At 37.1% G+C, this 25,735-nt stretch overlaps 1 protein-coding gene across 1 annotated transcript in view; it reads right to left on the bottom strand.

Annotated features, from left to right (window-relative positions):
- Positions 1–25,575, bottom strand: part of HEATR1 (HEAT repeat containing 1) — a 39,872-nt gene extending 14,297 nt beyond the window's left edge. The window contains exons 1-25 of the mRNA XM_070932543.1: positions 25,434–25,575; positions 24,081–24,297; positions 23,067–23,208; positions 22,218–22,319; positions 21,201–21,341; positions 19,822–20,033; positions 19,235–19,368; positions 18,288–18,396; positions 18,016–18,126; positions 15,701–15,818; positions 14,764–14,871; positions 13,718–13,813; positions 12,632–12,726; positions 11,660–11,871; positions 10,018–10,139; positions 8,717–8,920; positions 8,162–8,333; positions 7,781–7,929; positions 7,364–7,556; positions 6,546–6,718; positions 4,802–4,969; positions 2,947–3,186; positions 2,205–2,336; positions 1,136–1,242; positions 222–362 (exon numbers count right to left, since the gene is read on the bottom strand). Coding sequence (XP_070788644.1) covers positions 222–362; positions 1,136–1,242; positions 2,205–2,336; positions 2,947–3,186; positions 4,802–4,969; positions 6,546–6,718; positions 7,364–7,556; positions 7,781–7,929; positions 8,162–8,333; positions 8,717–8,920; positions 10,018–10,139; positions 11,660–11,871; positions 12,632–12,726; positions 13,718–13,813; positions 14,764–14,871; positions 15,701–15,818; positions 18,016–18,126; positions 18,288–18,396; positions 19,235–19,368; positions 19,822–20,033; positions 21,201–21,341; positions 22,218–22,319; positions 23,067–23,208; positions 24,081–24,297; positions 25,434–25,575 — 3,740 coding nt within the window. The remainder of the gene's footprint in view (positions 1–221; positions 363–1,135; positions 1,243–2,204; positions 2,337–2,946; positions 3,187–4,801; positions 4,970–6,545; positions 6,719–7,363; positions 7,557–7,780; positions 7,930–8,161; positions 8,334–8,716; positions 8,921–10,017; positions 10,140–11,659; positions 11,872–12,631; positions 12,727–13,717; positions 13,814–14,763; positions 14,872–15,700; positions 15,819–18,015; positions 18,127–18,287; positions 18,397–19,234; positions 19,369–19,821; positions 20,034–21,200; positions 21,342–22,217; positions 22,320–23,066; positions 23,209–24,080; positions 24,298–25,433) is intronic.
- Between the last annotated feature and the right edge of the window lie 160 nt (positions 25,576–25,735).

The raw sequence follows: 25,735 nt of genomic DNA, 5'->3' as shown, positions 1-25,735 counted from the left end.
CATAAAGAGAGATTGGACAGAACTTGGCCGTAGCACAGAATGGAGGACAGAAGAGCCGAGATGTTTTGATAATGCCCAAATCTAAACATGGAACTCCTTTCTCCCATGGGCAAAATATAGTTTTCCAGGGTCAGGCAGTCCTCAATGTTTAATGGCTGGAGTGAACTCAATTATCGTTAAGAAATTACAAGATTTAGAATTGCTCTCCAAAGTAAAATTACCTAGATAGCAAATTGAAAAGGGTAGGTATCAGAGCCTGAGGCTGTTTGAGCTTCTTTTTGTGCTGCAGCAATTCTAGGATAAGTGTAATTCTTTGCCAGTTCATACTTTCTTCTTGTACACATTCTTGATCTTGGACTTTCCTGGATGATCAAAAGCAGAACAAAGTCAACTTATTTCCTTCTATAAAAATATCAGTTTTTGCAGAGCAACTATTTCTGTGAGTCAGATTCTACAAACAGCCAAAGAATCAACAACAAAATATGGCTATTAAATATTAGTTAACTAATATGTCCTTTTTAATCTTTCTATTCCTTAGCTTACCATATATGCTTATGACCTGGTTTTGTTCTCTCTCTGATTAACTACTTAGTTCTTTTATGTTTGGCTATTTAACCTGGCATCATCTATTCTGATGGTAATATTCGAGGAATTCAGACAGGACTTCTCATGATTACGGAGACAAGATTATAACTCTATAATTCAGAAGCACTGAATTTGCCCTAATGTCATATACATATACAATTACCAACAAAAGTTATTAAAGTATTAACTATATAAAATAAGATAACATATATTCTCATGTCTGTCCAGTCCTCTTTGGTTAACTCTGTCTCTTCCCATTTAATCACAGAAATGATCTTCATTATATTGCATCACAAGCATGTATGAAATTCAGTTCCAATTAGCCAAAACTAATAGAATTCAATGAATATAATTTGTGTTCTCTTCATGTAAAATGTCAGAGTGTTACCAATTTTATTCCACATGTAGACTCATGGAAATGACACAGCTTAAATTGTTTGCTTAATGAATCTTATCATGTTTTTAAGCTGCTTGGCTTCCAAATCTTTTCCATTTTTAAAACCTCTGCCATTATAGCATATAAGGCATTTATATTTCCCACCCATTTTACCTCTGCTGCTGTATTTTCTGCCTTCTTGTCTGGTGAACTGTAGCAATAGTCTTGACTTTAGGCTGAGGTTCCAGTTCGATACTAATCTGCTCAGCATCCACTGAAATCTAAACAATATGTTAGATGTTGTTTTAAAAATTTGTAACACACCACACATCACAATATATTGTACACATGCAGCCCAATTGGAGGATATGATCTGGCCAGCCTCTGTCAACTGGCATGTGACATGCCTGTATGGCGGTGCAGAAAGAAACCATGACCATTTGTATTCGAAGGGGAGGGCTATGAAGATTATGTTTCCTATGAATTTGGCATCACAGCATAGTTTCTAACTGAAAACGCGATAACAATTCTTGGTTTAAAACCAGATATTATTCTTTTGTGTTTACAAGAGTCATGTTTTCAATAAAAGCAATTCACTCATCATATGGCATATTACTAATTTTCCAAACTATTCCTATAAATATTGTGTGTTTTAATTCTCTGTAACATAACATTTTCGTTAGCTTTTATACTGAACACAATACGGTTGTTAAAAGTAATCAGATTACACTGGCCTAATTCCTGCAAACAAACTAAATTGACACAGAAACATATGAATACTTTGTTCTTTATTATTTATTTATTATTGAATAAATGCAGGAAGTCCTCGACTGAGAACAATTCATTTAGTGATCATTCAAAGTTACAATGGCATTGAAAAATTTGACTTATGACTGTTTTTCAGTTACCTTTGCAGCATCCCCATGATCATGTGATCAAAATTCAGATGCTTGGCACCTGGTTCATATTTATGACCGTTGCTGTGTCATGTAATCTTTCTGACAAGCAAAAGCAATGGGGAAGCAAGATTCACTTGTCAATGGGGTTACTAACTTCTCAACTGCAGTGATTCACTTAACCAATGTGGCAAGTAAGTTTGTAAAACTCACTTAACAAATATCACACTTAACAACAGAAATTTGGGGCTCAATTGTGGCCGTAAGTCGAGGACCACCTGTAATCCTGTTCTATTTATTCAGAGGAATCAGAGTCTCATTATGCCACAAGATTAAAATGATCTTACCCCTTTAAATACACTGCTGATTGTCTGGGCACAATGTAGATTCTTACAATTGAGGAGTAAGTCAAAAAGAACTCCCAGAATCCTTTGCTGTACCTTCCCATCTGGCAGTGCAGCAAAGAAAGGTTTTGTAATCTAGAAATAACAAAAAGACAAGGGCTTATATATAACATTTTGAAAGAAAGCTCAGCATTATTTCCAGTGATAAGGAAAATAAGGAGCTACCTTATGATACCCTGAGAATTCATTTCTTTATTAAATTTATATGCCGCCCATCTCACTCTGAAAAGCAACTCTGCCAAAATACAATTTAAATCTGGCTTTTTCGAATCTTTTTCAATTTACTGGCTTTCAGGATTGGACATATATCCTGTATTTTCTAATCTTATAACTTGATAGCACAATGGGAGATAAAGAAACAACACGCAACAAGCACTCAAACTTACATTGACAAAGAAAAATATATCAAAAGGATCTTTCTTCAGCAAAAAGAACTCTATTTGCCTCCTGCTGGAAAGAAGACTTTCTGTTATTTTTTTTTCTTAGTAGAACTGTGGTGCACAAGGAACCAGGAGGGGGAAAAAAAGGAAATTGGAGCAAAACCTAATTATCAGCTCTCTCCTTAGAAAGCAATTGGAAAAACCTTTGTGGCAAATAGAAGAGAGACGTCTGTACTCTAGAAGGTGACCTAGGCTAATAATCCCTGTGAAAGATTCTAATGAAAATCACTCATGCAAGATCTTACCTGCCCAAGAGCTGTAATCTGAAAAGGATGAAGGCCCTGGTACACTTCCTGTGAGGCATGCAAAGCCTTGATGAACAGATGTAGGCACTCTTGATTTGTGCAAAGCAATGTTGCCGAGTGCTCATTGTATTTCCCAAGAAGGAGATGCAAAAGAAGGGCTTCGTCTTTCAACATCTGTCCTGTACCAGAAGCTTTCTCCAATAATCGATCGAGGAGAGGCAGCAAGCTAAGAAGCACCGCCTGAAAAAACACACGACAAATGTTTTTTTGGGGAAAAAAAAATCAACCAAAACTTTAATAAACTTATATTTATAAAACTTGTTTTGTATTCCATTTATTGGTATGTCAACAGAATAACAGAGTTGGACGGGACCTTGGAAGTCTTCTAGTTCAAACCCATGCTCAAGCAGGAGACCCTATACCAGTGATGGTTAACCTTTTTGGTGTCAAGTGGCCAAAGCGCACGTGTGAATGCACGCGCGTGTGCTCGAACCCCCAAAATGCAATGCGAGCCTCCCCCGCACATGCATGTGCATCCCCGCACATATGCGTGTGTCCCCCACGCATGTGCCCCAGCCCTGCACATGCACCCCAGCTCCCCCGCGCCCCATTTTGGCTTCCAGGTCAGTGCAGGAAGCTTTCCAGGCCCAAAATGGGGCACGGGGGGGAGCTCACATGGTGCTCCTGCACCCCGTTTTGGCTTCCAGGTTGGTGCGGGAGGCAGAAATAGAATAGAAAGATAGGGCGCGCTGGGGGGGGGGAACCTGGGGAGATTGGGGAAGGCATGGACAGCAGAAATGGGGTAGAATAGAATAGAATAATTTTATTTCTATACCGCCCTTCTCCCGAAGGACTCAGGGCGGTGTACAGCCTATTAAAAGCACAAGACAAACATCAATTAAAATAATTTAAAATTATTAAATAATTCGGCTCAATTTAAAACCCCAGAAATTTAAAACACCCAATTTAAAATTATTATGTTGATAGCCCGGCCTGGTAGAAAGGTAGGGCACGCTGAGGGGAACCTGCAAAGATCGGGAAAGGCACCGTCCAGCGCACATGCGCGGCAGAGACCCAAGACCAGCTGGTTGGTGGGAGGCGCATGCGCATTGAGCTGGGCTGGGGCGACAGCTGGCGTCCCCGCAGAGAGGGCTCTGCGTGCCACCTGTGGCACACGTGCCATAGGTTCGCCATCACGGCCCTATACCATTTCAGACAAATGACTGTCCAATTTCTTCTTAAAAATCCCCAGTGATGAAGCATCCACAACTTCTGGAAGCAAGTCAATGTTTAAGGAGAGAAAGCCAAATTTCTAAATGTGTATGATGCAACCACATATTTAACCAATAGTCATTAAGCTAGCCATGCAAATCATCTGAAGACAATTCTTTGAGTCTCCTAAGAACCTATGTAGACTTAGTATATATGACAGTCAGCTGATTCTTTTTTAATAAGGTGTCTCATTCTGGGAGGATCTCCCTTTACAGCAGATATACTACTTGATGCCTTCTAGAAATTTTGGGTTTAAATCCTAGCAGCCCCAGACAACATGGCTAATGGGCAAAAATTGTGAGTTGCCACACAAACAGCCTGGATAAAACTGGGTTACCTTCTTTTTTGCACTAAAGGCATTTCTGTCAACAACAATACAACTATCCAAGTGGCAACTTGAAACCCTTTTATATATCTTAGTGTTTTTAAGTCTTGTTCAAATAAAAAGGGATAGAAAAAGTTCTATTTTGTTAATATAACAAAACTAAGATATAAACAAGGTCTCGCCCTGCAGAAAAACAACACAAAAATCTGGCTTGATCTTTGATATTTTCCCAGTGTTAACACCAGTTATTTCACCTACATTGCCATTGACTTCATGAAGTATTTTCATCAGGTTTCTTGCAATATAGGAAGGACATCTAAAGCCCTGGATACATTCAAGTAAGGCTGTCAATGCTTCTGAAGATTTCTGCTGCTTGGTTTTTCGCTTCTGTTGGATAGGTTCTCCTCCAAAGAGATCACCAAGAACCTAGATTAGAAACAAAAGGGGGGAAAGACACCAAAGGATCATTAAGGTAATTGATTGATTTTCTTTATTTCTGGTTGAAGTGACAAAGGAACTGAAAGTGGTCTGCAATTACTGTATGTGCATTTTCACGCTAACTATGAACCTTTTGTTCTGACCTAGGCTTCCTGATATAGTAAAAAGCACACAATTAGTCCCAAAAAACCCTTCTTTTATTTTAACGGCTGTGAATTCCTTTCATTCACAGCACGTGCTGAATCACCAAGAGTTTATAAATAGTCCAACAGAAGTCTGCCACAGTCCTTCGGATAAGGCTGGTAAACACCCACCTTTATCTTCTTTGACACACTGCCAAAGACCTAATTGGCAATTAGCTTGGCAAGGCCACACGGAAACACAGAGTCAAAAATGGAGCTTCAAAGTACAAACTGACACCATCCACAACGTTGCTTCCTGCAGAGGCCCACATGTCTGTGTTCTTCCTTTATGTCTTATGGGAGGGGCCAATCATCTCCAAGTCTTACTCCCAAGATGTCCCTTTTGTTTTAACTGTTCTTGCCTTCTGGCAGTTCTGTGTATACTAGGAACAGGCTCCCCCTATTCCTCTGCCTTGCTGATGTCCGACTCTGGAGGTTCCGGAGTCCGCATATAACTCCCAGATGGCCCTAGCCCCATCTCTGCCTCCAACGCAGAGCCCTCATCCGAGCCTTCCCCAGACCCCAGGACTGGCCCATGTTCCTCCCCAGCCTCCTCATTCTCTGACTCTTCTGCCAGTTCTGCAGGCTGCTGACAGACCACAACACCTTTATATGAATTTTCTGGCTATCTATAAAAGGAGTGGCCCCATGCCAGGACCTCCGTATTTTGCTCTGTATCTGCCATAGCATCTTCTGCTGATGTCAATTATCATTCTTAAGCCCCAGCCCCAGCTTTGAGGTATTACTCTGCATTTCAAAGCACACCCGGAGCCAAACTAAAGCTGCTTTCTCACAACCCTTTCCCAGACAATCAAAACAAAAATGTGAAATTCTGCAAAAAATAAAAAAGCAGAGCGAAGCACAAGCCTATCTGATTAACATCCCATTTAGTTGGATATGAAATACTGCAGCTGTGTGGAGAACTTCATGCAAGAGAGGCAACTGGGAAGAAGAAGCCATGGATCAGTGGAAGAAAGGATCTTCTGCATAAAAAAGTTTTCTGATTCTATTTCTAGTACCTCTTGAAAATGCTGAAAAAGCTCCTGCCAAAAATATCAGTCGGTTGACAATGCTAAGCTAGACAAATTGATCAGATACTAAGTGTGGATGCCTCCAATTCCCCATTGTTCATTTGCAAGAAGGACCAACAAAGCAAAATAATTCGTTCATCTTGGCCCGCAGGTCATGATAATTTACAACCTCCTCAAAGGAAGAAGATGGGCTCCTGAGGAGAAGATGCTTCCTAGTCTCTGACCACTTGCTTCAGTGATCCTGACACCCAAAAGACCACAAGAAAAGCTCTGAGTATCTGACTTATCAGAAAGACTCATAGAGAATTACAGTTGCAAATCAGGAAAGATCATACTTTCATCTATACTTACCTGGGTAACATAAGTTGAATCAGACATTATTTCCTCAGCTTTCTTCGTGAAACTCTGAAGCATAGGATGAAATATGGATTCTTCTATTCCACTTAAGGAATGAAGGCATTTGAGAGAAGCTCTTCGGATTTCGCTTACAGGACTTCCCAAATTGATCAACAGAGATACAATTACTGGAAAGTGCAAGTAGAGAAAACAGTTATTGCTTTAACCAAGTTCCAAATAATCTTAGATTTATTAACTATGCAGAATGAAAACTCCTACCCTGAGAAACAAGTTTATTGTGTTGCTTGAGAGGAGCAATCTGCCTACACTGTCCAGCCACCAAGAAGAATTTAGATCCTCAGACTTGCAAATGCTGACCCCACTGAGAAGGTCTTCTCTATTTTCTAATTCAAACCTTTCCAATCCTTTGAAACAGCTAAAAGCCTCAAAATTAAAAACCCATGCAGTTATTTATTTTTAAGAGCAATCTCTGGAGTTAAGTGAGTGTAATTAGAAAAAGAGACAATGTAAGTTAAAAGATAGTTAAAAGCATCTATTTAAGTCTGATTATAACCTGAAAATAGAATGCAAAAGTCCTGAAAAGTCCTTCCTACCTTCCCTCACTCCTTCTACTCAGTAACTCAATATAATAATGCATGTAAGTAAACTTCACTCCAAATAATCTAAAACGTCTTGTAAGGGTAGATAGCTGGAAAGGCAGGAAAGTAGTACATACTAATTTCTCCCTAATTTCTCTGGAGAGCCTATAAAGCCCACAATAAATTAATGTTGCAATAAGTAGAGGGAATATCCCAAAGGCCATCACAATGTACCTGGAGATGCAGTTGACACCAACTGCCTTTTTTTCTGCTTAGGTTGAGATTCGAGCATGACACATCCTATGTACAATGCCCGAGTTTGCAGCACAGCATCCATCACAAAATTCAGCTGATTGCCCAAGTTGTAGTTGTAAGTCCATACAATGGAGAGAAATCTAAATTGATGCTCTGGTCCTTTCAAATGTACCTTCAGATAACGATAAAAAGGAAGCAATTAATACACAAGTTTTGGAGAGCCCATTTACCCTTTTTTTTGGCGGCTTTGAAAAGAGACACACCCACATTTCACTTCAATGGTCTCCATAGTACAATCTCATTGTAAAATTTCAACAAGTTATTCTCAATTGCCTAAATCAGAAATAATAATTTCCTCTTGTCAGACGTATTTATGTTTATGTATGTAAAACGTACCTCAAACAGAAGTCGCATCATTGCCCGAAAATAACCAGCACAGAACCCCTCACTTGCTCCGTGGACAACAATGTCAAACAGTCCCAACAGCAGGTGCAAATAATCTTTACTGTCTGCATTTAAAGTTTCAGGATTCCACCAGACCTCATCTGTAGAAATGCAAAGAAGTGGCAATTAGGGGCTGTGGCAAAAGCATTTTCTGAAACTAAGCAAAACCAAGCTAAACCAGAGCAAATGCTTTCTTCAGGTTAAAACTGAGAAAGGCTCATAACTTCTGGGATCAAGTTTCAGAATTTCAAGAAACAAATGCTACTTCAACAAGCAAAGCATCCACATTGTGGAATTTTTCAAATTTCACTTCTTCTGCAATAATAAAAATACCTTTCAAAAAGGAATTTGGAGAGACCAGGCCTTCAATAAAACTTCTCAACAAAGCGATGAACAGCATGGCATCTTCAAGATCAACCGATGTCTGAATGTTTAATTTTTTTGAATACATCGATAACAGGTCCCAGAAAGATTCATTCCCAGATGGGAACTCAGCAGAAATGTTCTGAAAATGAAAACGAATTCTGAGCTACTGCATTGTCAAGGAACATGAGGGCCAAATACCTTTCCTAGCCCTTAGATATCTGTCTCCCCTAATTTTCCATAAATTGCTAACTATGGGAAGCTCACTAGTCTTACTGTATTTTTTTAATGATTGTCACTACAATTTACTTTCTTAATTTTCCTTCTGACCTTTAACTTCATCTCATCTCTTTAACACATTTTGAAAATTGCAGGAGCCAGTGTTCCCTACCACAGGTTTGTATCATGTAATTTCTCTCCTAAATCAACAGAACTGAACTCAGTATATATACACAAATCTAGAGTTGAATGGGTCAAAAGGGGGCTTCTGATTGAAGCTGCAATATTAAAATTAAAAATTCTCACCTCCTCTGAAGGACAGTGGTCTTTAAATCTGTCCATTTTTTTACTCAAAAAATTGAAGATCCTTAAAGCCAGGAATAAATGACGGTCTCCCATTTGGGAGCAACTACAACATGACAGGACAAGGACGAAACTTATAATGTGGCCTGTTAGCTTCTGTTTTCCAGTAGGAGAGTCCTTTTCAATAAGACTGATGAAACCTTCCACCTGAAGGAGAATCAAAAGAATAAGATTGATGAAACTTTCCACCTTGAAGGAGAATTATTCTTTTGAGAAATGGATTATTTTAACTGCCTAACATTCTGCAAACATTTAGCTTTTCTGTCTTTATTTTCAAATACACTATATGAAAATATAGGCTTTAATAAATAAAACATGGTAAGTATACAAAGCTGGTGTATACCAGGTTAGATTGTAGGAAAATGTAATTCAGTACTCTCTATTTTGGCAAACAGTCCCTTCTTTTTGTTTTGAGAATGGGCCTGCTTAGGGATATCAAAGAATCTGAAAGTGAATCCTGGAATGTGTTCTGCTACAAAACTACAACCATTTCCCCATTACGGGAAACTCTAGTCCAAAAGTTCAACCAAGCACTTTGTATTTGTTCCTTTTTTTTTTCTTTTTCACACTTCTAAATCACTCATCTCCCTCAGAGGGAAACTTTATTTAGAAAACGAAATTTTCAGAGAGGAGAGCTTGTTTTCAGCACCAATGAACTGCTTGCTCAAAATAATCCTCTCTACTCTTTCATTTTAAGATTATATAGTTAAATGCTCGAAATCAACAAAGGACTGTTCTAAACAACAGTTGTTGGGGGACATGGGTGAGAAGATTTACGCATAATTGTACCACGGCCTGCTTAAGAGATTTCCACAAACATTTTCTTACAGGGGAAAAGGCAGCGAGGTTCAAATCACCTGAGCATCTGCTTTGCAGAGAAACTTCTTCAGTTCTTTCTTCAAGTTTCTTTTCCATTAGAGATGCAGGATTTATAGCTTGGCTGGATAATAAACTTAATATCTCAGAGATGCTACTTTAAGAACAGAATGTACTAAACCAGCTGATTCAAGGTTTGGTCATGTATACTCATTTTGCACGTTCTTTTGCATCAATGAAATAGGAAAATTTTACATTTCTCATTAAATTGGGATGTCAATGTTTGAAATATTCCCCAACATGACGTAACAAAACACATACAGGATGCCTGATTGCTATGTTTTATTGTTATATTACTTACGTCAAACTATCTTTAAACCACTGATCTGAGAATTCTATAAGGAGGACATGTAAAACTCCATACATACCATTTCTGACATGAAGGAAGAATCTTCTGAAATCAGGTTCTTGGACAAGAGGTCCAGCAGTTTGGCATTTGATGTACCTGGTAAATCTCCTGATTTAGCTGAATTAGTCACCTCTTGGAAAACTATTTCAGGACGATAAAAACATAAAAGGAACCCTAAGTGGGAGATTGGTCAAACCCTTTGAAACCACTGATGGCTACAAGAGAGGGAAAGGTTTTAAAAGAATACACACTTTGATTTTAAAGTTAATTCATGGAAAAAAATGGAGGGTATCATTCTACTTACAGTACAAACAACAACAAAAATGATACCACAGAAGATGTGGTTATTTATTAAAAAGGTGCCTAAAATGTAGAAAGTGTATGTAGTTTTGAAGAATATCAATAATATTACTCATAAATTGATAATATAGGTAGCCCTTGACTTGTAACTGGTTGTTTAATTATTATTTGCGGTCACGTCAACCTCAAAATGAGTGCTTTACAGTAGGGGTCCCCAATCCCCAGTCCACAGCCTGGTACTGGTCTATGGCCTGTTGGGACCGGGCCACACAAGCAGCGGTTGAGCGTGTGAAGCTCCATTTGCACGCATGAAACCATCCTCTCCCCCCGCCGCCGCCACTGTTGCCGGTCCGCGGAGGTGGAAAAGTTGGGGACTGCTTTACAGATATAAAGCTTCCAACTTAAAATGTTGCCCCCATCACATGAGCACATTTCAAGTGGTTGGCACCCTGTTCACTAATGATTTGTTGACAAGTGCTGTATGTCCATCTGATTGCCATGTATAAGTTTTTCTGACTTTCCCCAGAAAGTCAATGAGTAAACTGGTAAAGAAGGTTGCAAGTGGAGGAGAATCCACCAGCACTCTGGAGCAACAGATTTCAAACCAGGCAAAAACGCTGATGAATGCCATTGTTCCCAGCCTTTCAGAATGATGACGTTTGCAAGTGTTTTAATGAACACCGTTGTCTCTGTCTTTCCGAAGAGAAAAATCTAGTGAATGCCATTATTCTCATGACTGTTTTCCCTAGTGGGTAGAGACAGCGCTCAAGTCTCCTGGGTTTGATGGAGCCCTTTGCCTGCCCCACCACACATGGGAGGTGTTAGCCCCCTTCCCAGCGCTTCACTTAACCTGCATGGCCACTTAAAGACCACAAGTGGGAAAGGCAGATTGTGTTCATTGAGAGAAGTGGTCACATGGCTTCTCACTTAGCTATCACTTCGCTCAATGATTGAGATTTCTGGCCCAATTGTGGTCATCAGTGAAGGACAACCTGCACAATCCTGGTACTTAAGACTGAATTCCAGTCCTCAACTACCGACTCCTAGCCCTATTCAGTTTGGAGTGTGGCCTTCATTACACCACAAGGCTGAGGAAGCTGCTGAGGAAATGAGAACTGTATCTCTGGATCAGATTTTTTGCAGTGTGAGCAGCTACTGGAAAGTCATGTCATTTGGATTTGGATTTGCTGCAGCCTGATTTTCAAACTTGCGCAATTACAAATATGAAACAAAAACTTCTCCTTTTCTGACTTCTGCTTCTTTTTTTCCTGCTGGCTCAGGAATTCTTGGAGTTGAAGCCCACAAGTTATAAAGGGGCTATTGTTCCCCACCCCTGCTTCAGAAAGAATTCAATTACTTACCCTTTGGCCAACCTTTCAACAAAGGATGAAGAGAACAAAGACCAGACTCTGTTATGCAAATTGCCACTCTCCCTTCAGCAGATTCTAGATCTTTGTTGGTTATGACCAGAAAAGGTAGCACATGTAAGACTAATTGATTGAAGAGATCTTTATTATCCTTAATGGTATCTACTTTCATTAAAAGGCATAATATCGTTTCTAGAATTTTGCACCTAGCAAGTGCATAGAAAGAAAAATGGATATGTTTAGCTTACACCTCCATAACCAAGAGTTGCACACTGTAAAACACACTTTAACATTTTGTTATGATTGTACATATTTCTATTACCCCATGGTGCGGCCTGAGAAAGAGGAGACAAGATTCCCTTCTATGGTAGAGCCTGATACTAAAGGCAAAGTCATGTTGGAACCTAGAATAGTATATCTAACATATTTCTCCTTCCCTGGCAGTACAGCAATAGTAACTAACAATTTGTTGTTCTTTCATGAGGTTTAAAATTAGCTGCCAAAAGGAACCACCATTGTTTAGTGCCACCTTACCTCTTTCAACAGTGAATCTATTAATAAATTTATTAACATATTTTTTTTTTATTTTTGAGGCAATCTTTTATTTGAAAACACAAATCCCAGTTCATAGTAAATGTAAGAATCATATAACTAAACTGCTTATCAATGCAAAAGCTCCTGCACATCTAATGAATGAACTTACTAAGGCAGATATATATCTGTAGATATGCATGTACATATGCACACATACACAGATTCTTTAATGAATTTGGCTGCCAGAATAAAACAATAGAGTTATTACATTGGTAACTATCTTACATAGTTACAAGGTTAAATGGCATTTTTCTATATATCTAGTAATCTGGGGAAAAAGCACTTGGAATGTGTAAAGATTCTATACTATGGAAAAAATTCCTAACTATTAATATAAAATTGAGACAGAAGGATATAAAAATTATCACTTACCATTTTTCATCCTTTGAGAGATCAGCTCTTTCAAACAAAGACAACAGACTAAGTCCAATTTGTTCACCAAGTATATTCAAACGAACTAAGGCACTCTAGAATAAAATATAACAAATAATATTTCCATTGTATGCACAAAATTACATAACTTAGAAACTAACTTTATTGTCACTTTGAGTGTACATTAATCGGCATACATTAAAATGAAATTTCGTTGCATACAGCTCTAAGGGTTACCACTCCAATATACACTACATAAACATGACAAAGAAACAAACAAACAAATAAATAAATGATGCATATACCCACATATATTATATGACACAGAAAAACAACAGTCTAGTTCGGAAATAAAATACATAGAGCAATCTAATGCAGAATCCTACCCAAAATAGTCACAATATGTGTACTTTTTAAAACATAAAGGATTTTTAAAATGTAACATAAATGAATCTAGCATCAAAACAGACTTAGTGATTCTGGTTTCTATTTTAGATTTTGTGTGCCTTAAGGATTTTTCTGAAAAAATCTTACTTTGATGATACAATTATAGCTTAGTAAAAATTGAAACTAACCTGCTTGTCCAGAATAAGTTAAATGTTTGATCTGTTCTGTTGGCTTCAAAGTTTTCTCTCCTCAGATTTTGCCTCAGGCAATACTACTCTTAAAGTACTACTCTACATATACAATTTTCCCTCTGACTGCAATTGGATTTATTCCCAGGTAAGAGAATACAGGATTTCAGCCAAAGAAGAGAAGCAGGGAATCTACTTTAACATGCTATCATTTTATTATAAATAGACCTTAGTAATTCTTTTTTAGAGATGGATTTCACACCAATACCTTAGTACTGTTCCAAAATATTGGAACAGTACTAAAGTAGACGTATGTTAAAGTCCATCCTCAGCAATGGAAACTCAATGGATATTATCACAGTCACTCTATGTCACCTTCAGGGGTATTAAATGGGAGGGAATGCTATACCTGAAGCTTCCGGAAGAAATTCTAACCAATGCAACAGCTAATTCATTGCTGACTAATTCAAATTACCACTTATTTTTGGCCTTCCAATGGATTAACACTTACATCTAGTGTATGAAGAGATGACATAACCACATCTAAATTATCATCTTTGAGTCGTGCTACAATTGCTTCTTGTATGAAAGAGTCATCAAAGCCCTCCTAAAAATAAAAATCATGAAGGAAATGAACATTAAAAAGGTATTAAAAATGTAATATCATGAATTCAGCATTTCTGGGAAAAATCCAACTTGTTTACATACAGACCTATTTAAATCATCATCATCATCCACTGCATTAAGTTATGAATCTGGGAATCATAAGAATTATGATTGTACCATTTATAAACCAGTTGGTCTAGTGGTTAAGACATCAGGCTAGAAACCAAGAGACTTTGAGTTTTAGTTTCATTTTAAGCATGAAAGCTAGCTGGGTGATTTTGGGTCAGTCACTGTCTTCCACAGCCTGACCTACCTCATAAGGTTGTTGTTGTGGGGAAAATAGGAGGAGGGAATATTAGGTATGTTCATCACCTCAAGTTATTTTTTTAAATAATGAAGACAGGATAAAAATAAATAAAATAAGGTAATGTCAATCCTTCTTACACGATAGCTGAAAACTGTCCTAGATTCCCATTTCTACTTTTGTAGATATACATTATATATAGCGCACAATAACTGGAGAGTACAAATGAGTACAGAGGTTTTTCTGACATTACCACGTTTGGAGTAGTGACCTACTCCAATTTTATAAAGCTCAAGTTTATAAAATACCATCTTGTCAACTTCAAACCAAACCTAGCTGAAGCCATTTTCTTGTTTCTCAAAGTGTGCGGAGGGACGGAGGGAGGAGAAGAGGCAAGAATGCCTTGCCAGGCACATCATAGAACTATCTTGTGGGAACCAAGATCATCTCCACAGGTGTTGGATGAAGAAGGAGGGGAGTGCCTAAGAAGCCAGCCAATTAACTTAATTAACGTATGAAACTTGGGCAAGCCTGCTGCCAATATCCCTATTTTTCTCACAGCTAGTAAAAGGGGTTTTCTGATTAGAAAGCATATTAAAAGTTCAGGAAAAAAAACTTAGGACTAAGAACCAAACAAGACAACCAACCTTTGATGCTTCAATTATTTCTTTCAAATGTTGAACAGCCAGGACTCTCACTGCTGGCTGTGAATGATTCAAACTAAGGAGCAGAGAGGTATTTGAATCTTCTAGAAACTAGGAAACCAAAGTATAATCAATCAGGCTGCAGTTCTACTTGTGTACCCCTGAAAGATCAGGGAGCTTATTTCTTAGTCATTTTCTATAGATAAACTACAACTACAACTATGCAACTACATATCAACACACAGACATATTTCAGTAAAAAAAACCCAGTAAATACATTGCTTGGCTGTACCATAATTTGCTGCCAGTCTATATTCTTTACTATGCTCTTTCCCGTTGCATACAAGCCAGGATAAAACCGCCAAATAGCGTTTCCTTTAAATGAGTCAGGAACTATAATTAATCACTTCGAAAGATGTCAGAAAAAGTTGTTTTAACTATTTTAAGGTGATTTATGGACCATGTATTGCTTTGGGTTTTTTTTAAACTTTCTTTTCCAATTCATACATAAAGGGGAAAATATATTAAAATGCTGAAACCCGATACTAGATTACAGAGTACTTATTCAAGCATGCCAAACTGGAAGATGTGACCAATTATTGATAAACTTTTGGCGGTAATTTTGCCTACTAGTGATTTATATGCAGTTAAGAGCAGTCTTTTTATAGCCATTGGATGCAAATTAGATAGTCGGTTGACATTATATCTCTATGACATCAGATTACATTTTAAAAAAAAGTTCACATCATCACATCTCGACAACAAACTGTTGTTAGAATGGCAGCAAATGTATCACAAGGTCATTTCTTTTTGTCAATACTGTTAAGAGAAAAATCCATGATTAATTATTTTATGAAATGCTCTAACTGGTCTTAATGCCGAAGTGTCAACCAATTAAAAAGAAGAAATCTTAATTATTACAGTCCTAGGATTGACTTACCTGGTATTTACCACCACTCACTGAAAGAGAAATGAATTGGTGGAAGAGATCTTGCTCCTTCTGATTTGTGATGTTCTTCAGATATTTCTCCAGTACCAAATCTAGTGTTGTAGAGTACCTGCAGTAGGCCAAGAAAAAAATCCATACGGAACTCTGGGAAAACCAAGCATGGTTCTTTAAATATTATTTCATAGTCTTGTTATATGTCTAGTATATGCTACCCAGAGTCACTTTTTCATGAGATGGCTGGCCACATAAATTTGATGAATAAATACATTTTGTGTACAAAAATTTCTAAGACCTTATAAATAAATGTCTTGAGTAATTTGTAAAAAGAGTAAAGGTGGGATAAAAAATAAACAAACAAATACGTATTTTGTACAAGGCTACCAAAACTTTGCAAGAAGTCAGCTTTCTTGCAGAAGTTCTCAGCAGCCAGAGAGGGCAGTTGAGAATATTTTTGGAAATCTTGAAAATGCCATACTACTAATTGATCTTTCATTACATATTTCAGGGAAGATTAATCTACTTTCAGACTATTAATAAAACAAACTCGGTGAAGACTGTTATATGGATTTAAGAGATCAAAAAGCAAAGTCTTGACCTAGAAAAAGAAGCGCCTGACAGAAACTGCAAAAAACACAATATTCAGTTCCTTCTTTCTTCATTCCTTAGAGTAGTGGCCCGCAATCTTTTGGGCACCAGGTGCCGATTCCACAAAGAGGTTTTTCAGCAGACCGGAGGGGGCATAGTTTTGCATGCTGCCTACATTCCACGGAGGGGCTTTGCTTGTCTGCATGGACAGGTGCCGGTTCACAGACCGGGGGTTGGGGCCCCTGCCTTAGAGATTTGTGTGATATTCTAGTTCTGAAGCTCTAAAACCTTCCAGATTAGGAGAGCTATGAGGCTACTGATAATTGTTATGGTCTGGTACTGAATAAATTTTAACTTGCTGATTTGGAATTACTTATTATTAGAAAACACCTCTAGTATTTTAATATCGGTTTTGAATTTTTTCAACAATTTTGTATACAATATTTCAACTTTCTGTTAAGTTTATAATATTTATTTATTTTTAAATAAATAAAAATTATAGAAGCTGTATGAATTCAAGAAAAATATAAGGGATTGGAGCCTACCTTCTGATCCTCACTGTACTGTTTATGTTTATTTATACATATTGCCCAGTTTGAGAATTTGTGTGACATTAAGAACAAAACCATAAATTAAACAATAATCCAGTAAAAAGGTAGACCAAATGTTATATTCCATAATTTACACAGAAATTAGTTAAGTCTGGATACAATAGTTCTGAACCTGGTTTTCAGCAGCAGAATAACATTTTAGCATCGTCTAAGTATTCCTTCACCTGACTAGTACTGAAGTTGGTGAGGTATAGCTCACAATGCTAATAGAAACCTTGAGTGTAATTATTTTACGCTTCTGAATAAGGTGACTGAAACCCAAATTCCATGATTTATCTCTGAGGTTCGCTTTGAAATGGGTGGATCATTGGGATAGTACAAAAATACTTTCAGTGCAAACCAGAGCAAGAATTCCACTAAAATTTGGCTTTGAGAATGGAACAGAATGCTATTGTTTTGAGTTGTCTCAAGTATTTCATATTCCTCTGGGCAACTTGACTAAAGGACTATCTTGCATCTTGCCCTGAAGTTTTATTTTATTTTAACCGGCCTTGGTCAGCAAAACAGCTGGGGTTAGTTGAGGCTAGATGGGGTGATCTGATAAATTTTATTTTTTTTATTTATTAAATTTTTATGATGCCCATCTTCCCTATAAAGTGACTCTGGGCAGTTTACATGTTATAAAAGAAATAGGAAAAAACACATTAAAAACCACGCAGATTAATTTTTTTAAACTATCGCTGAGAAATCAATGTGACTTTGGCTTTGCTCTTAGGGATCAAAATGGTAAGAGTCTTGCTGTGGAGGTCAGACTAGATTTGACTTTCTATTTCTAGATTCTATTCATTCTTCACAATGGAGCAGAATCTGTTTTACCCAAGAAAGCTGAAACAGAAGTATGTATCATCAGGACAGGCTTGAAATAATTGGGGAATAAAGCATTAATTGGTTGGCTTCACCTCTATTTTGATCTCTTTTAATATTATCTTCTGTAATAAAGATTAATTTTGATCTATTTGGTCTTTGTATAAATACTTTATCTCCTTCCCCAGTAAGAGTATGGAATAAAATCTAACCAGTACAGATTTATACTTCTAGATTAAAAAGTCACATATTAATTCTAGTACCAGTGTCATGACTTTAACCAATACATATGTCTGTTTTACTTACTTTCTTTCAAAAAGTCTGATTAGAGGAAGTACCTCTTTATTAATTTCAGCTATTTTGCCAGGATCCGAACCACTCTTTACACCATAGGAAATATAATCCTCCAGAAATTTACTGAAATTGGAAAAAAGGGAAACAATTATTTCTTTACAGAGAACTAATATTGTTTTTCACAACTTTCTCAAAGAATTTGAAAGCTTAATAATATCTGACATATTAAATTGTGACATGAAAACCAGGGATATGAAATCATAGATTAAAAGACTGTAGCTTACCAAGCCAATAAATGATCCAAATCTTTTTCCAGCGGTATAGTTGTAAGTATAGCTTCTAGATGTTTAATGTAGATTTGATTATCAACTGTGTTGGATCCTTCTTCCATCTCTGAAAACAAGTAGATGCCATAAAGAAAATAATGACTACCACTGAATCTTTCTGATTCAACTGTTCTCGGTTTTTATCATTTAGTATAACAGAATGTAACTCTTCTTTCCTGCATTATCTGAGGTTGGGTGATATAAAGCCAACATACCCCTTACTTTGTTCTGACCGATTCAAAGAATCATGCTTCTAAAAGGACTAGCAAAATCTCATTAGCAGAACCTAAGAACCTAACAATAGTCCTGATGGACCAAGCCAAGGTTCATCCAGCATTTTGTATCCCAGAATGACCAATCAGATGGCTCTGGAATTCTTACCAGCAGAAGTCAGAGACCTATTACTAACACCATCTCATTTACCTGCAGCTGATATTTTGAAGATGCAGTCTTCAACTTGGAATTAATACTGAATCTACAAAACAAGTAGCCCTTGACCAACTTGTCCTCCATGAATTTATCCAGTTTTTTAAAAAGCTATCTGAGTTAGTGGCTATCATTATATTACCACTTATGGCAATAAATTTCTGAAGTTAATTCCTCGAAAATAAGACCCTGTCTTATATTTTTTTGAACCCTGAAATAAGCGCTTGGCCTTGTTGCCATGCGCTCAAAAGCCCGATTGAGCTTATTATCAGGGGATGTCTTATTTTGGGGGAAACAGGGTATCTACAGCCTTCTTCGGCTTCTATTAAATCTTCCAGTGAGTTTCAGTCTTAAGTGTTTTGAGAAATGGAGAAAAATGCCTTTTTCTCTTCTTTCTCCATGTCGTGAAGGGTTTTATATTCCTAATGTATACAATGAAGAGATGCATAAGTGAAAAGATGGAGCACAGATAAATATACCTGCTTTTCCAAAAATAGCTGAATGAACTAGGTGGGGCAGCAAATAATGTAAAATTGGACTGGCATCGTGAGCTGCTGAAATTTCATGAAGAATGACGATCAGATTGGGTACATTACACAGATGAACATATGGCCTGCATAAAAAAAACACACAGTAAAAGTAGTTAATGGGACCTCCCAGAACAGCAAAGCTGGCTGTGAATTTCTTAAAAGAAATGATATTAAGGAATGAGTCCTTCCACAAATACCCCAAGATATCTTAAAAGTTTCTACAGTAAAGTTTACAAATAACAGGTGAAAATGCTTCCACAAGTTCAATAATGAAATACATTTTAAGTACATCAAAAGCTGAATTTTGTATTAAATGTCATTAATGTCAAACCTCAAATGTATCCATAATTTACCTTTTGATTTTATCTGTAATCTCCATTAATAGAGAAAACTAACTGCATTTTAAGCAAAGAATACAAGCACAGAAAAACAAGCTAATTGCACCAAATAGAATTTTTAAAAAACCGTTTCATTTGCTGATGACAGAAAAACACATGCACCCCCCCCAACACACAAAATACATTTATTTTCCTTACTTTTCCCCAAGTCCTTCTTCCTTCTGGCTCTGTAGAAGGACAATCAAGCAGCAAAGCCCATCTTTGACAAGAGAGGGTGTTTTGGTCAAAGTCTTACTAATCAGCACCATCAAGGAACGGACCAGTGATTGTTCCATTGTCACCCTCACAGTTAATTGACAGATGATCATATACGTTGCAGCTCTGAAATCAACCAAGGATGATTTCAAACCCTGTAGTAAGGAAAAGGAGTAAAAACATATTTGATTTAAGAATGAGGGCTTTAAAGTAATATAGCACAGCACGTCATAAAAGGTTTAGATCAGGGCTGTCAAACTCCCGGCCTGTGGGCTGGGTATGCTACATGCTGCCCACACCCACACCTGGTTTAGTGAAGGGGAAAAAAGTCCCAATATGTCACATGACGTGAGTTTGACACCCCCGATTTAGATCTCTACAAATAGCACTGGATAATGGGGAAGGCCCAGGATTTTCAGAAATGCATCTATAGTTGCTTTATTACAGTGGTGAAATCTAAAATTTGTTACTACTGGTTCTGTGGGCAAGGCTTGGTGTGTGTGTGTGTGGGGGGGGTAATGTGACTGGGTGGGTGTCGCCAATTTTTTTTCCCTTTTAAAACCATTTTTTCTACAACCTCTTCAGCGAAGAGGTTGTAAAAAATGCTTTCAAAAGGCTCTGACAATCCCATCTGAGTTGCCTGATTGGCAGAAGCTTTTTTTCTTTTAAAAGCTTCTGCCGATCAGGCAACTCAGCGGGGATTGTCAGAGGCTTTTAAAAGTTTTTTTTTTTTTTTATAGCCTCTTCGGCCAAAGAGGTTGTAGAAAAAAATGTTTTTAAAAGAAAAAAAAGCCTCTGCCGATCAGGCAACTCAGCTGGGATCGTCAAAGGCTTTTAAAAGCATTTTTCCTACAATCTCTTCAGAGGTTGTAGAAAAAAATGCTTTTAAAAGCCTCTGACGATCCCGGTTGAGCCGCGTGATCATCAGAGGCTTTTTTTTTACTTTTAAAAGCATTTTTTTGGCCGAAGAGGTTGTAAAAAAAAATGCTTTTAAAAATTAAAAAAAAAAAAAGCCTCTGTTGATTGCGTGGCTCAGCTGGGCATTGGGGGGGGGGGGGGGCAGGGATTTTTGCTACCGGTTCTCCGAAACACTCACCTTCATTGCTACCGGATCGGGCAATCTGGTCTGAACCGGGAGCATTTCACCCCTGCTTTATTAGTTATAGAAAATCACTTGAGTATAGACCTAAAGGCCAAATTAGGATAGACTAGGAGAGTAACTAAATTGTTCAAAATTGGGAAATACACCTAGATTGCATTGTCTCACTTTAATTAACTAACATATAAGCAAAATGTATAATGACAGCTGAGTGATCAGGTACCTTTTGGATATATGGAAGCAATCTGGAGATAAGGGTGTCTGTGACATTTTCTACAGCCCCAAGAGCAGACACAACTGTAGAAGCATAAAAAGTCAGGAGGACTCTCATCTGTGATGAACTCCCTGGGTATTGTGAAAAGACCTGGAGGAAAGAAAAAAAATACATTTGGATAGTGGGAAGGGAGGGTGGGACAGAAAAAGGAAGGAAGGAAGGAAGGGAGGGAGGAAGGAAGGGAGGGAGGGAGGGAGGGAGGGAGGGAGGGAGGAAAGTAGATCAAACTACACATTATTTTTATAAGCACGATATGTTTTCTCTATCCACACATTGAGTTCATCCACCAGTGTGGTGTGATGGTGAACATGATGAAGTACAAAAAGTGCAAGTTGTAGTCTACCTTAGCTGTGGAAGTTCATTAGATAACTTGGGCCAGGCACTCTCTGTCAGGCAATCTACCAAAAAAGGGTGCTGTTATGGGGCAATGGAGGAGAGTACACTATGAATGCCACCTTGAGCTCCTGTACAACAGCACTTTGAGGAGCACCTTGAGCTCCTCTAATCAACAATCATATTGGTAAGGGAGATGGTAAGTAGTATAAAGCTCCCATAAGAAGTACAAGGTGATATGTGAGGCCTTTCATTTTGGGGGAGGTACAGAATTGCACCCAATGAAATACGAATACATACAGGCAATATTACTGCATGTTTGACAAATGAATGCTACTTCTATGTTTAAAGTTAGGAATTCAAAAGAGAAATAACATAGAAAGAAATGTAGGAGAGGAAAAACAATCATGCTGGCCTGGCTAAACGTATCTGTAGTTGGACAATTTAATAATTTTCAGGATAGCTTTGTTCAGTACATTAACTTAGTTGCAATAATTTCTATTGCATTCAATCCATTTCTGTGTCCTAATTTCTTTTTAGTATTTCACTATTTAACTAAATGTTGAGGGGCGGGAAGGGAGAGAGAGAGAGACAGACAATCACACCAACAGTGCATTGGAACAGTTCACCAACCTTTACAGATTTAGTCACTAAGTTGCATAGGAAATCCATGAAACCCAAATCTTTGTGGCAGTGCGTAATCAAAGTTCCTCGTGCAAGAGGGACTCCTGGTTTCTATGAGAGACAGAGAGTGAGAGCCCAAAAGAGAAAAGATAGATAGATGTTCTTCAACCTCAGCAATTTAAGATGTGCAGCCTTCAAATCCCAGAATTCCCCAGTCAGCATGCTGGTTGAACAATTCTAGGAGTCCCCATATATCTTGAAGTTGTTAAACTGAACTAGGTAATCAATGTTAAAAACAGAGATAAAACCAGTTCATGATATTTAGTTCAGAACTTCAAAGTTAATTTAAGCACATATATTTTCAAAATCAACGTTATTTTTTCCACATGCTATATTTGATTACTGGGTCCCTCTGGGTGGCTCACATTTCCATTGTAACCCATCTCAAATAACTGCCATAAAATTTTATTTTAAAGAGAGTGTGTATGTATCAGCATATATGCTGCTATGTTGCTATGATCTGCTAAGATGCAGTAATGATTACTAATATGTAATTCAGTCACAAATTAGAAACACAAGAAAGTTGAATTGTTTTTTATTGACTTGAAAACTGTTGATTGACTGGTTAACAATCATAAAAGATGTTATAAAGCAGAAAATAAATCAGGAAAAACAAAAAAACTGTAAGAACAATGATCCAAATCAATAGGTTTTAAATTTATTGATTTCTTCCAGTATACCTTGTATTTAAGTAAAATAAATAAGCAAAAGAGGTTAAATAAGAACGCTTCACAGAAATACTCTGCGCAATATAGACAGCACTATACAGATGACTTATATTATCTTCCACTACTTTACCTGAATTGGATGCAACCAATGCCATTTATGAGTTGGGTCGCTAATTTTTAAAAGTTGAATAACTCGCACAAAGAGCTTTGTCTCATGGTAGGGCAATACACAGCCAATCAAATTGTCCTGATTATACAGATGAATATGAAACCTACAATCAGAACACACAGCGAATTAGATAAAGAAGTTATCATTTCAGATCGTTATGGACGTAATATGATACAATCTATGATGCAGGTAGTCCTCAACTTACAATACTTTGCTTAGAGACTGTTCGAAGGTACAGCAGCATTGAAAAAATGACTTATGACCAATTTACACTTTTGATCATTGCAGCATCCCCATGGTCACATGATTTACATTCGGATGCTTGACAACCAACTCACATTTATTACAATTGCAGTGTCCTGGGGTCTTGTGATCAGCTTTTGTGATCTTCTGACAAGCAAAGCCAATGGGGAAACCAGATTCATTTAACAACCTTGTTATTAATTTAACAACTGCAGCGATTCACTTAATAAATGTGGCAAGATGTAAAATGCGGCAAAACTCTCTTAACAACCGTCTTGCATAGCAACATAAATGTTGGGGTCAATTATGGTTGTAATTTCAATACAGGACTACCTGTACCGAACTACTAAACCTTCATCTTTGACACTTGTCCTGTGAGAATAAAATTAGGAAGACAGGTGAGAAGACTGATGGGAAATTCAGAGTATATTATGTGCAAGAACATTTCAATTTAATAAACAGGAAAGAGCAGAAAAGAAAAAAAAACCCATGAGAAAAAGAAAAATACATTGGAACCAGTTTGGTTTGATGGAGAAAGGAAACACTATTCTTAACTATCCCTCATGATGAAATATTACTAAATGCAAAACTGTGCCATACACAATAGGTGTCTACAGTGGTTCCAAGTACTATTTTATAAAGTAACACATTCTAAGAATGATTTGAGGGGCTTGAATCTATGGCCATCCACACAACAAGCAGTAAGATATCAGAGAAGCATGAATGAATTACCTGTGAATCAGCCACTCAAGGCATTTCTGTGCTGGCTTAAGCATGAAATATGGAGACAAGTGAATCAGGAACAATGAAATATTTTCATCTAGTTGCTGGTTTACTGCTTTAGTTTGGACACTGCGTTCCAAACCTTTAGATATTTGACTGAAAAGTGTTGTCTCAAAGGTCTCAAAGGATGGGTCAATTCCAATCAGCTCTTCCAGGCCAGTGCACCCTGTGAAAGTTGTCAGAAATAGTTTTATCAATTGATAGAGGTTTTTTAAAGGTAGCGCAAACAATAAAAAATCTTATTCTGACTGTTCTTGGAAATGAAGTTGTGTGGATAACATAATTCTAATGCATAAACTTAAAGAAGGCTGACATAACTAAGCTTAAAAATCAGGTCCTATTTTAATTATCAAAACACAGAACCATTCTAGAGCTGCCCAAACTACTATTATACTCAATTAATAATTTAAATTTATTAAGAACTTACTAAGAACTTACTAAGAACTTTAGCTCATACATTAAACTTTAACTCATTTATTAAACTTACTACATGTTACTCATCTTTTCTGAAAACCAAATATTTTTCAACCAGTAACTCTGTGTAGACCACAAATTTATTATGAACTATTTACAGAATGCAATAATGCTGAATATACCCATCAGACATATGAAACATGCTTGGCAGGACTTAAGTAACTAATTAGACAAAAATTAAGAGTAACTAATTACAAAGAAAAAAGGATTTACATTAATGATTGTATTATAAAAGTATAATGGATGTTGCGCATACTTAATTACTTACTATACTAATAACGTATGCTATTTTAACAGTTTTATTTTTCTTCTGTGGGTAGCAGTGTTCATAATAATCCATGAGAATTTAATTTCTTTAACATTGTTACACTATTTGGATTATAAACAAGATTAAATTTAAATAACCCCACTTAATCTTCTAATCATGAAAATGGAAAATGCTTGAAATTCAAGGTATAATTTGTCCCACTCTTCTTTAAAGGAAATTTATGAATAATTTTATCCAAAATCCACAAATGCTTTCATCAAGACAAGCCTGTACATGGTGTTTGTAAGTGTGCATATGATTTACTTATTTATTTATTCCTGGTGACTATATTTGTGTGCTTGATTTAACCATAAAGAAAGAATAATCTATGATTTCATGCTATTTTTAAAAACATTCAAAAAAGCATTACTTATTTTTCTTTTAATTATTTCAAAACTGAATATCAAATAGATGATCTTGCCCCTTTTCCCTGAGCCAGGGAAAGGAAGCATCAGTGGCCAACGTACAGAGTGCTGGGCTACCAAGATTATCCTTGGCCATGTTTTTAAGGCCACACTTACCTATTGCAAAAAAAGTATCTCTGTCAATATTGGCAGCTTCTTTACAATCAAAGAGCAATGAAGCCGCTTCACTTCTAGATAAGAGGCTGGGATCATTCTGAGGAAGCGCAAGGCGCTTCAGCTGATGAGCAAGGGATGTCATTGTTTCACACTCCTGTGATGGAAAAAAATCAATTAAAATATTCCACAGATGCAACAAGTATTAAATCAATCTTCCCAACCAAATGTCCCTTCAAGACGTCTGAAACTTTTATATATCTAGCCAATGATGTGATAGAGAAGGGTGATGGGAAACATAACTG

This window comes from Pituophis catenifer, unplaced genomic scaffold (genome assembly GCF_029215685.1).
Source record: "Pituophis catenifer annectens isolate HBS135680 unplaced genomic scaffold, rPitCat1.0.hap2 SCAF_1, whole genome shotgun sequence".
Classification (NCBI taxonomy): domain Eukaryota; kingdom Metazoa; phylum Chordata; class Lepidosauria; order Squamata; family Colubridae; genus Pituophis; species Pituophis catenifer.
The sequence above is the reverse complement of the archived record's forward strand: the minus strand, read 5'-3'. Positions and strand labels throughout refer to the sequence as shown.